The 12,860-nt window shown below is 40.4% G+C and overlaps 1 protein-coding gene across 21 annotated transcripts in view; it reads left to right on the forward strand.

The window, feature by feature from the left end:
- Positions 1–703: 703 nt before the first annotated feature.
- BICD1 (BICD cargo adaptor 1) overlaps positions 704–12,860 on the forward strand; it is a 136,439-nt gene continuing 124,282 nt past the window's right edge. For all 21 annotated transcript variants that reach the window (XR_014012705.1, XR_014012706.1, XM_081212008.1 and 18 more), the window contains exon 1: positions 704–1,183. Coding sequence is in view for 19 of the 21 variants with exons in the window: in XM_081212008.1 (XP_081068134.1) it covers positions 971–1,183 (213 nt within the window). In the remaining 2 variants the exon portion in view is untranslated. The remainder of the gene's footprint in view (positions 1,184–12,860) is intronic.

Raw genomic sequence — 12,860 nt, forward strand, 5'->3', positions numbered from 1 at the left:
CAGTGAAGAGGGGAGTGTGTGTCACTTGTGTGTTTCGAGGAGAGCTGTGGGAAGCGTGAAGGGGGGGGGGACGACTGTGCGGTAGACACGCAGCCTCCGCCCCGCCGTCGTCCAAGAGCGCGGGAAGAGAGACGCCGCCGCCGTGAGGAGGAGAAGGAAGAGGCGGCGGCGGCGGCGGAGGCGGCGCTGTCATCTCCCCATCTGTCCCTTTTTCCCGGCGGCTGGGAGGGGAGTGGAGGGAGGAGAGGCGGTTAAGCGGGAGAGAGAGAGAGAGGCAGGCGAGGCGAGGCGGCCTCAGGACGTGTCTGTCGGTAGCCTTTCTGGCTGCTCTGCTATGGTAATAAATTCACCCGCCCCGCTTCCCATTATTTATTTCCCGGGGGGGGGGGGCAGGTGACCGATACGGCCAGGTCTGTTTTAATTGATATATTTATTTTCTCCAAACCCCTTCTCCCCCCACAGGCTGCAGCAGTGACGGCGGCGGCGGCGGCGGCGGCGGCCGGGAGAGGGGGAGCAGGTGGAGAGTTGAGAGACTGCAGTGAAGCTACCCTGGAGACATGGCGGACCAATGCCTCTGAATAAGCAAAAAAAAAAGGAAGGGAAAAAGGGGGGGGGTTAAAATAAACAAATAAATCCCCCTCTGCCTCCCTCTCCCTTCTCCTCCTCGGTCTCCAGGGCCAGTTATGATGCCGGGTTGAGGACAAATGGTGCAGCAGCCTCGGGGGGGCTTTGAATTCCTCCTTTCCGCTCCTTCATGGTGCGCCGCATCCCCTCCCTTGAGCCGATGTAGCTGGCTGCTTCTCAGGAGGAGCCTCCCGGGGAGAATCGCCGGCTGCCCTGTGCCTCCTGCATCTTCCCATCCCTCCTCCATCTGCCCGCCCGTCCCTCCTCCTCCTCCCTTTCCCCTTTCATCTCACTCTCGCCATCCACCCTTCTCTTTGCCTCCCCCACCCTTCCGACCTCCAAGGCTATGGCTGCGGAAGAGGTGTTGGAGACGGTGGATCACTACAAGTCCGAGATCGAGAGGCTGACCAAAGAGCTCACGGAAACAACCCATGAGAAGATCCAGGCTGCGGAATATGGGCTGGTGGTCTTGGAAGAAAAACTCACCCTCAAGCAGCAATATGATGAGCTGGAAGCGGAATATGATGTCCTTAAGCAGGAGCTCGAGCAGCTGAGAGAGGTGAGTTGGCTTTGAAGATTTGTGGTGTGTTTCCCTACCCCCCACCCCAGTGTGCTGGTTCCCCCCCCCATCCTCCACTTTTTCACTCCATCCCTCACTACATTTTTTAAAAAAAGGATGGAAAAGCAGCTCAGTATCTCTTCTGCTTAGAATTGTCCTCTGAACTGCTGCGTCTGATAAGGCTTTGTATTGTAGGCCAGATGATTATAGTTATCCTGGAGCTATGTTTGCTGGAGACTGACATTGCAAGGTGTGATTTATCACAGGACTCAAGGATCAGCCCTGATCATAGAAGATGCTTAAGAATGGATTATGGATGTGATATTTTAAACCTACTACTGACTAAAATCCCAGCATTGCTTAAACTTGCATAGAAAAAACTTCCGGCTTTCAGATATTTTTATGCAAGCATTTTGATTTATTGCCGTAAGTGGGTGGCTTGGCTCCTATTCAGAAAAATGGTATGAACATTTAACCTTTTAAAAAAACCCCACATATTTTTATAACAATATAAGCTACAGCAAACTGTGTGTGCTGACTTTATGTGTTGACAGACTTTGAGGTTATTGATATGTTTGCTGTAGTTTCACCTGTCAGTGGCATCCACCATCTTTCCTTCAAAATCTGTTTCTGTACCAGCACAGAAAGATTTGCTTGATCTTAAGCAACCAAGCTTGTCTAACAAAGGTAGACAATCACATACAACTCATATGTGTAGCTAATCTTTGTGTTTCATTGGGTTCTTTATATTTTTCCCATTTGTGTGTTTTGAGAAGAGATGCAACAAAGGTTTATATTTAGTGCATTTAACTATTTCCAGAGGGTTCTGAATTCTGTTAAGTTCAATTAAGTTGATCAAGTTCAGAATTCTGATATATGTTCATTTTTTGTGTCCAGGAATCATGATATTTCACTTACACATGATAATAGGTATCAAGGGGTGAAGGAGTAAGGGGTATAGGAGTAAGCCTGATTGCATACAATATGACCTGTTTCCACATAAATATTCATAGGATCACATGGCACATAGACAACATCTTTATATAAAAGGTAAAGTATAATGGGCAGGATCTAATAAGATTCAGCCCTTAATGCTTTAAATCTTCCACTGAAATCAGTGTAACTTAAAAGTGTTTCTATTATGCTGGATTATATTTGAGATGAATTCTGTAGACATGAGGAATCACTGTTTTATTTATTTTATAAAGCTATATTGCTACATATGTCATACTATAAATTAAACTTTATGTTGCTTTTTGCTTTTTTCAAAAGTTCCTGAGACATCTCACTCTGTTTAGTAAGATTTTGTAAATGCAGTTTGCATTTGCTTGGGACACCTGAGTATATAAACTATTACTTTTTTGTTTATGTTTGTAAATATATGTGCCACAATATGATCAAAATCTCCACAGTAAATTTCAACTTTCTTGGTACAAAAAATTCCCAGAGACTTTCCTGAACCACAACAACTGGTATTCTGTGTCAACTATAATGAAAGCTTGACTTGGTCTTGTTCCCCAAAACTTTCTGAATCTCAATATGTGAGAAAAATTGATTGAGACAGGTATTACTTTTAAAAAAAAGATTTTTATTTTTATATAACAAATAAAAATCAACATAACCCCTCTGCCCTAAGCATATAAGGGAGGTACAAGTTATTGCTTAGAGACTTAGAGTAATGCCTTAAGCAATAGTATTTATTTGTAATAATTTTTAATTAAATTTTCAAAAGTTTGACATACAAATTTCAATGCATAATAAATTTAACTTTTCTCAATTTAAGCAATAGTCACTTGAAGTAATAGTCTTAATATTTGAGGTAGAGCTATTGCTGATGAAAGTAAATGTTCAAGTAATATATTTGGGATACAGTCATAACAAGTTCAACAGGAGAGACGACTAGACAGGATTGTCATGAAGATGGCTGATACTTTCCATCAAGCAGGAAACTGAGCGAGGAACTATTTAAGATCTTGCCCAGTTACAAGTAGCAAGTGTTTTGAAGATTTGTGTGTTTATAGCTTGATGCACCAGTAATAAGATATCATAAAGAAGCTGCTAAATATATTGGGCCCTGACAGAAATATTCTGCCTGAATTACCGGTATATTCTTATCTAAAGTGTAATTGCTTCCCTCCAAAGGATTCTCCAGTAGATTGGTTTGGTTCATGATCAATTTAAAACAGTACTGAATTAAGTCTTGAAAAGCCTCATCAGAATTGGAAAATTATCTTGTAGTTCTGTCTACACTGGAAGGACATTGTTTAAACCCCCTTAAGAAAATGAAATTAATGCTATATAGAAATCTTGCATAGCTTTTATTTTGAGATGATTTTGATAGAATCCCATGACTCTATGTTGACTTCCAATATTAGATTTGTCAACTTTTTAGTGTCACTTAAAAAGAGCCATGTGACAGCTAGAAATTCAAGAGCAGCAGTTTTTGCAAGCATGAAAATATAGTGACGTGTAAACCTTTACATATTGAATTTCTGCCTGATATGCAGCTATTAATAGCAAAGACGCCTTGTGAGAAAAAGGTGGTAATGGATAGTGAAACAATTTAAAAGTGGTGGTTCATTTTTGGAGTTCTTAACATATCTACAGTGGAGAGAATACGTATTATATACAAGTTCCAGGTATTGTTATTTCTTTTTGGTTCCCCAGTGTGAATCATTTTTGTAATATAACACATATATATAATTTAATATAATTTACAGTATTCTATTCCAGGTATCTCATACATTTTTTGAAACCTTTGCCAAGCCACAGTTTCAAACTAGTTTTCAGCTCATCTTCTAAGTAGTGGATAGAAATCCATTTTCAGCATCTGTTCCCTATACAGTAGTACCTCGGGTTACATATGCTTCAGGTTTCATACGCTTCAGGTTACAGACTCCGCTAACCCAGAAATAGTACCTCGGGTTAAGAACTTTGCTTCAGGATGCAAACAGAAATCGTGCTCCGGCGGTGCAGCAGAAGCAGGAGGCCCCATTAGCTAAAGTGGTGCTTCAGGTTAAGAACAGTTTCAGGTTAGGAACGGACCTCCGGAACAAATTAAGTACTTAACCTGAGGTACCACTATATGTAAAATGAAGGTGGAGATACAGTGGTACATCGGGTTACAAGCACCTCGGGTTGCAAACACTTTGGGTTACAGACTCCACTAACCCGGAAGTAGTACCTCAGGTTAAGAACTTTGCCCCAGGATGAGAACAGAAATTGCACGGTGGCAGCGGGAGGCCCCAGTAGCTAAAGTGATACCTTAGGTTAAGAACGGTTTCAGGTTAAGAACGGACCTCTGGAATGAATTAAGTTCGTAACCAGAGGTACCACTGTACAGATAAATGTACAGCATATAACTGTCATACTGATGAGCAATGAATCTTTTTTCTTTTTTGTAAAACCAGTTTGCAAAAAAATGCAAATACCAGTACATTACTGCAGCTCTAAGTGTCTCTAAATAGATAATGACATTGCCTGGGCAGCTCCCCTCTTCTGCAATGGAACCTCATGTAGACCTTGTGTTTACAGTAGATGAGATACAACCAGCAAGTCGTCTTAGGTAGTTCTTATAGTACTTACAGTCTGGGATAGTATTTACAGGATTATGGTGCAAACCAGTCAAAATTAATGAATGAGGATTACTTCATATGCTACAGTGGATATTAGGTAAAGGTACCCCTGACCGTTAGGTCCAGTCGCAGACGACTCTGGGGTTGCGGCGCTCATCTCACTCTATAGGCCGAGGAAACCAGTGTTTGTCCACAGACAGCTTCCGAGTCATGTGGCCAGCATGACTAAGCCACTTCTGGCGAACCAGAGCAGCACACGGAAACACTGTTTACCTTCCCACCATAGCGGTACCTATTTATCTACTTGCACTTTGACATGCTTTCGAACTGCTAAGTTGGCAGGAGCTGGGACCGAACAACTGGAGCTCACCCTGTTGCGGGGATTCGAACCGCTGACCTTCCAATCAGCAAGCCCTAGGCTCTGTGGTTTAGACCACAGCACCACCCCCATCCCAACAGTGGACATTACTCCATATTTATTAAAGGATACATATAATTGTGTTCATCCAGCTTATTGTAACTTATTTACAATACTAGACAATATCATTACTGTCCTGTCAGCTTATAAGTGCTGTACATCCTTTCAGAAGAGCAAGGTTCATGCTGTGTTAATTCCAGCTATTTTTTATTTAACAGTATTGATAGACCACTTTTATTTCCTCTTCCAGTCTTTGGTCTTCCTTTCCCCTTATTACTCTGGACTACTTCCTTAATTTTCTTTTCCCAGACACCCTTTCTTTCTTTGGCCTGCAATCTCAGGCTCCTGCTTTTTTCCTTTTGGGTCCATCTCCCTATGACATACTCCTGATTTCTTGAGGCTATAATCCTATACCTGGGTTATATCCTATACCTGGAAGCAGCCCCTATTGAACTCAGAGGGACTTCCTTTTGAATAGCCACAAGGTTCTTTCCCTTGCACTGAATCTCCCTAGGGTCAAAGGAGCACTGTCAATGGCAACCAGGGGCCAGAGTAGTACACCCAATGACAATCCACAAATCCTTCATCTTGTTCCCTGGTTCGGTATTACTGTCACCACCACAAGCCACAGTGCATTAAAATATACATAATACTGAGATAGGAAAGTAAAAATGTAATGCAATTTAGGACATGATTACCCTAAATATTTATTTCCATACTAATCATTTTAGACCATGCTCTGCTTGATGCAGATTGTGCATACCAATACGTTATGTTGGTATATTGGTATATTAGTTTGGGTTGTTTGTGTTAGTATTAGTTTTGTGTTTTGTGGACCTGATGTGATATGTGGTAGAGAAAAAGGAATATGGTAATCAATGATCTAATAAGGAATATGAATTCCAGTAAGCTAGGCAGGCATTATGTCTGCTACCTTGATCTAAGAGCATTCTTTGAAGAGTGAGGAATCATTCTATTGCATTTAGGTTTTCAAAGAACTGGACCAATTAGTAAGAGGGTGAAAAGACAAATACTGTTTTGCTGACTATACAGCTTTCAAGGTTGCAATGTGGATGCAGTAAGGCAGTTTTACAGCTTTAGGGAAGACTGAATGAAATGTTAAAAGGAATGCAAGTCTTTAGAAGCTGATAATAGTATGTGAGGAATGATGTCCTTAAAGAGGAATGTTATTGTCCCTTATCTTTCAAGTCTGTCCATTTGCCCTGTCCCTTTGGAGCACTTTGCTGGAATGAGTGGGATGTGTATTACTAGTGGTGCAGCAATAAAACTGTTAGCACATTTGCAAACCTATGCAGGCTCCAGTATGGTTTCAAATTGTATGAGAGACCATGTGTTGAAATTCCTACATTGCGGGGACTTGGACCAGATGACCCTTGGGATCCCTTCCAACTCTACAATTCTATGAAACTATGATTCTGTCTGAAAGCTGAGAAGGATTGGGCTATAATGTGATATGTTTGGGTCACCTGCAACCTTTGCTCTGGAAGGGAACACCCTTTTCCATCTCAGGACTGTCTGAGCCATGACTCTATTGGGATACCAATGGACCTTTAGATGTTGCTGGAATCAAACTCCCATAACCCCCAGCTAGTATGGCCAATGCTTAGAAACAATGTAAATTGTAGTTCCATGACTAGCAACCAATACACTTTCTTTTACATACTAAGGAAAGGCAAAAACATTGTTATACTAACAGCCTCAAAAACAACAGCTATTGTCTGAACCAAACTTGAATGACAATGCAAGAGTCTGGAAAGCTGTGACGTGCTCTCAAATATGGGGCTAAGCATGCTGACTAACCTTTCAGGTTGTTATAATGGTAGTTCAGATTCTACTCAAAAAGTGCTCAGTACTGTGTAAAATTTCTGTTCTTGTTCATAAGGTAGTTTAGAGATTATGTTTTAGAGGATGACATACAAACTTAGTGGCAATCCTGTGATCAAGAGACAAAAATCCTGTTTGAGAAGACAACCCAGCCAGATGGGCAAGGTGGTAGTAATAGTAGCAGCAGCAGCAGTAGTAGTAGTAGTAGTAGTAGTAGTAGTAGTAATAATAATAATAATAATAATAATAATAATAATAATATGCCAAGTAGTTCAAAACTGTTGTGTGTGGGGGAGAGTCCATATTCAGATATTCACCATATTGCATTTGAAAGGAAAATTATTCAAGGTCATTCTAATCATGACTGGTGTGAGGTTGTATGTCAGAATAAAGTTTTCATGAACTGGGTACAAACATGTTGCTTATTGAAACATATTTAAAACTAAACTATTTTATTTGTCATGCAGCTAAAGTGTGATTTCTGAATTCATTGTTTATTGTGTTGCATACAAATTGAATGCTTAACTGCAAGATTCAAGTTCAAAAATTATCTGTTGCTACCAGTGAAGTTTATTTATATTTCTTTTGATAACATGTAAACTGCTAAACGTTACAAAATTACATAGAGGAATAGAACAATAACACAAACATACAAGTAAAAGTAAGCAAAACAGTTGTAAAAGAGAGAGAAGGTGAAAGAAATCTGATCCTGCCCACAAGCCAACTCATACGTCTGTGAAAGCTGCAAAAATAAAAATGTTTTTAGCACCTGACAAACTGTATACAGTGTTGGAGCCTAACTTCAGTGCTCAGTATATTCCATGCTGGATTCTGCTGTACTGAAAGTCCTAGTCCAAAACCCCGTGGAATGAACCTCCAGCTCTTGTGGCATCACAAAGAGGACCCCACCCCCCAGATGGCTGCAGCAAATGGGCAGTTATACAGGGGGAAATTCACCTTTCTGTGGTCCTTGAATTGAGATTGCCTCTGCCAGGGAGGTTATTGGGTAGCAAGACAGGTAGTACACCAACAGTATCCCAAAACTGTCTCTGGCCTAGCATCAGATGCAGGCCCTTTAGCTCCACCCTAAGTTGAATAAGTCTTCTGGTAAATTCTTACGAACCATGGTGATTTCCCTCCTGGCTCCCCAGCATGTGCTGGTGCTGTACTGAGAGAACCTGGGTGAAGAAATCTGGGTCAAATAAACTCCGCCCAGTTCAGTACTACATCAACTCCCTCATCCACAATTAAGGATTCAGCTATACAGCTGCAAATAAAACGTTTAAAGTGTGTTTTAAGTGTGATATACAATGTGACACTAGATGGCAATGGTGAGCCTTATGGAAAATTCAATGTATTTTTAAAAACGCTTTTAAAAAAGCATTTTCAAAATGGTTTTTATATGTTTGTTGATTCCACCTAAGTCCTGTATCTATGAGGTCTTATTATGAAGCAGTCTGAAGTTTAGAAACAGCACCACCAGGCTAGAGGCAAGGGGAAAGAGAATCCAGGTATCTGCAATTTGGAAAGGGATGGAGAGCATGACAGTGTATAATGATCATCCCCTCCATCCTTAACCTACTTCCCTCTGCCTGATAGCACTGAAATGGGGACCCCTCCCACTTGTTGCCCAAAACTAACCTTGCACACATACATTCTATGAGACCCACTAAGCAGTCAAATACATTATCATTCACAGGCAGGCAGTAACTCCAAAAAGCAGACATCAGAGCAGCTGGTATCCTATCAGTCATACCCAGATTAAAATTTGCACCGGTTCTACTCCATTTTTTGAGCAACTTTTATATCCTTCCACCTCACACTATTTACCACTGTTCAACAAAGAATTCAGGGTTTTAACCTTTGCTTGAGTAGCAACCTTGAAGGGGCAACTCAATTGTCACCCTGTCAGGGTGGCTTCTCTAGCATCAGTGTCTCCCCTACTCCAGTTACAGGTAGGTAGCTGTGTTGGTCTGCCGTCAGGGACGCGGACTTATAAAAAATATGGGGGGCCCCCCCGGGAAAGCTCATGAATAATAAATAAGCTCATGAATATGCAAATAAAGTGGCGCCGCCTCCTCGTGAGCGAATAGGGGAGAGCGTGCTGCGCCTATTAATCAGCTCCGAAGGAAATTGGGTGGAGCTTTTGCTTGGGAGGGAGGGCAGGAGGCATGCAGCCCGACCCTGTGCATTTTGGGCTGGGGGAGGGGCTGCGATGGCGCTCTGCTGGAGGGGCGCCGGAGATTATTGGGGGGCAGAGCCCCCCCAAACGAATTTTTGAGGGGGCTCGGGTCCCCTCAAGCCCCATGGAGTCGGCGCCTATGTCTGCCGTAGTCAAAACAAAATAATCCCCCCCCCTTCCAGTAGCCCCTTAGAGACCAACTAAGTTTGTTATTGGTATGAGCCAATAACATTTCGTGTGCATGCACGCTTCTTCAGATACACTGAAACAGAAGTCACCAGACCTTTATATATAGAGGGGAATTACTCAGAAAGGTGGTGGGAATGGGTGATTGGCTGATAGGTGTGGTAAACCTGTTGACAACTGTTAACAACTTCAGTTGGTCTTACAGGAAAAAGCAAGGGGTGAGATGGCTAAAATTAGCTTTATCATATATAATGAGATAAGAATCCAATGTCTTTATTCAGACCAGGTCTCTCCATGGTTTTAAGTTTGGTAATAAGTTGCAATTCAGCAACTTCTCTTTCCAGTCTATTTCTGAAATTCTTTTGTAATAAGATAGCTACTTTGAGATCTTGTATAGAATGTCCTGGGAGATTGAAATGTTCTCCTACTGGTTTCTCACAAGACCAGTCTTATTACAAGCTGTCTTACTACAAAAGAATTTGTTTTAATGTATTTGTAATATTTTGTTGGAAGCCACCCAGAGTGGCTGGGGAAACCCAGCCAGATGGGCGGGGAATGAATGAATGAATGAATAAATAAATAAATAAATATTTCCTAGGCAGGTTCAAGAGTATACAAGTAGAAAAATCTACATTTCCCTGAATTCTATTGGAAGCCATGTTGGTTTCAGTGGAAATGTACTGTACCCTTGAGCTTTTAAAAATGCAATATTGGATTAATTGTCTTCTATGCATCACTGTTCCCCTCTCTTCCTCATTCATTTTCTTGTTAACCACAGGGCTATAGCCTCATCATTGTGATTCCAGTAAGATGCTGCTCCAGCAGCAAAATTATGTGAATTCTATGGGAATCCCATAGTAATTTCCATTGGCTCCATTGTAGATCAGTCAACAGAAGAACTGCTTTTAAAGATCTGCAGTTTATGGGTTTGTGGCAGGCAGTCATGCATGTTTTCGTAATCCTTCTGATTCACAGTTGTAGGTATGGGTATCATCCTCTATTAAATGAATTGGGAAAATGTAAATTGCGCATGTGTTGGGGTGGAGCAAGCATTTTAAAAGAAAACAGATGTTTCTACTTTTTATTTTTTTTAAAAAAACACCTCTTAAAATAATGATAATTAGGAAAAACTGATTGTAGATGGATTAGAGAGACATGATTGTATTTTTCTAGGTTTGTATGTACTATCTACTGTCATAATGGCAAGTGGCTGTGAACCATAATTGTTTTCCTAACCCGAATGTATTTTGACACCGATCAGTTTTTGTACATTTGCTTCCAAAAGAATCATGTAGCATTGTTCTGACAGTAAAAACTGCAGCATGGCAAGGTTAAAAGGTTAAGAGCAACCCAGAGAAAAGGGAAGCCCAGTCTCAGTGTTTCGTCTCCAGTGTAACCATATCTGCATGCTGTATGGAAGAGCATTGTGCAGCGTAGGGTTACAGTGAACTGGAGCTATATGGGAGACCAAAATGGAGTTTATATAATTACAAAAATGAAATATGCAGATTACAGTGACAAAGATAAGTAATTCCTTTTACTGTTCTATTTATTTCTATCCTATATATAGACATCCAATATATAAAAAATTAATACATTAACACAATAAATTGGACACATGTAATTAACACTTCTCAAAATTACTGGCAATTTTTAAAAAACCTGACATCACTAACACCAGCATTATTTGAAACTGCAGAGCATTTAAGTAACAGAAGTCAAATACTAAAAGGTTTCCAAAGATTATCTAAAGGTTAGAAGTGAGGAAGCTTCTTCAAATTCACTGAGGAGGGGATCCATAACTGGGGAGCTACCACTGAGAATGTCATATTGCTGGTACCCACCAGCTGATCATCCACTAGGGATGGACCAGAGAACCAGTCTCCTGAGGATTCAGACAGGTTCATCTATGCAAAGGTGTGCACTATCTTACTGTTTTCTAATGGAGGCAGACTTAACTCAATAGAAGAAAGATCCTGGATTTTGTTACCTTTATACCAACATATTTAGTTGTGTCAGTGTTCACATGTCATTTCACTTCCACTGGCCTGTGTTCAATGTCTTGAGTGTTTTATTGCACTGATTTAACATCACATCTTGTGGCATTGCAGTGGTGTAAGGGTGGGGCAATTAACATGCACATTTTAAAATAAAATGTAAATAGTAGTTACAGGAATAAATAGCAGCAATTGAGGCTTGTCTCCAAAAAACCATCTTCAGGGATGAGAATTTTACTCAGACCATGGCACGGCAGGGAAGCTTTAAACTCTACTTCTCCACCACTTCAGTCCAATTGCTGCTTGTGCACCTGCGATTTACATGTTTATATTTTAAAAATTACATTAACTGTGTGAATGCAATTAATGTGATTTATGCATTGTGTCTTATAATGGCATTAATTGCATTCACACAATTAATGTCAAGTTCAGTTTGGCCCTATAATCCTTTTAAAACCCATAATTCCATCAACGATAGATCTGACCCTTTCCCTTTATATCTCATATTATATTTAGAAAATGAGTTGCTATGTCTTCCACAATCTGGTGTATAATTACTCCTTCATATTTCTGCTGTGTTCTCACTTCCCCATTTCCATCTTCCCAAATGGGAGAAATGTAATTAAAAACACACACAGACCTGGAAAATATTATTACTTGCAATCAGATCTGGTTGTGAGGCCAAGGAATAAATACCTAGCTATGTATATGCAGCAAATAGCTCAATCTTGGGACTATCACAGTTGAATTTGTGTGCACACAAATATCTTTCATAGCAACTTCAAAAGCAGTTTTTCCACATTTATTCCTAACTATAGAAGCAGTTCAGCAGTATAACAAACTGCCCAGAGAACAGAATTGTTTTTGCCATTGAAGTGAATGGAGAGAACCTGGCATGTAAAGGAATTCAATATATGTGAACCAAAGCCTTTGAACTGGTAGCCACAGTATTTAAACAATTTTAAAAAAATGCAACTCTTTTAGCTTTCTTTGTAGTAAAGCCTTCTGTACTTTTGGGGTGATACAGTTGGTATTTTGAGGCAGATATCTGTAACTCTTAAGAGTTAATAACTTTTTTGTTTTAGCAAAAAAGGCTGAGATTCATAGCTTTTTAGGAGCAAAACTTCAGTAGGCACACAAAAAAGCAGGAGACTTATGAGTGAGAGCAAAATAATGCAGTTATACTGCCAATTTCAGTCAGATAAAATGGCCCCATTGTTAACCGCCTCTGTGTGATATTTTCAAAGCTATGTTTGCAAGTTGGGTTGCATAGAAGGAAGGCAAGGGGGAAATTATTTTTGAAAAGTTACACAAAAATCGGTATAGGGCACTTTTATATATGATACTAAATGCAATTGTAAACCTTTCTCATGGTACTGTATTTATGCCTTGTATGAATGCAAGAGAGAAAGTGAGAGGATACCATTTTAATTTTATTTATTTCCAAATATATTAATGACATTGGCATCCTTGG

Source organism: Podarcis bocagei, assembly GCF_964188305.1.
Source record: "Podarcis bocagei genome assembly, chromosome: 10".
Taxonomy (NCBI): Eukaryota; Metazoa; Chordata; class Lepidosauria; order Squamata; family Lacertidae; genus Podarcis; species Podarcis bocagei.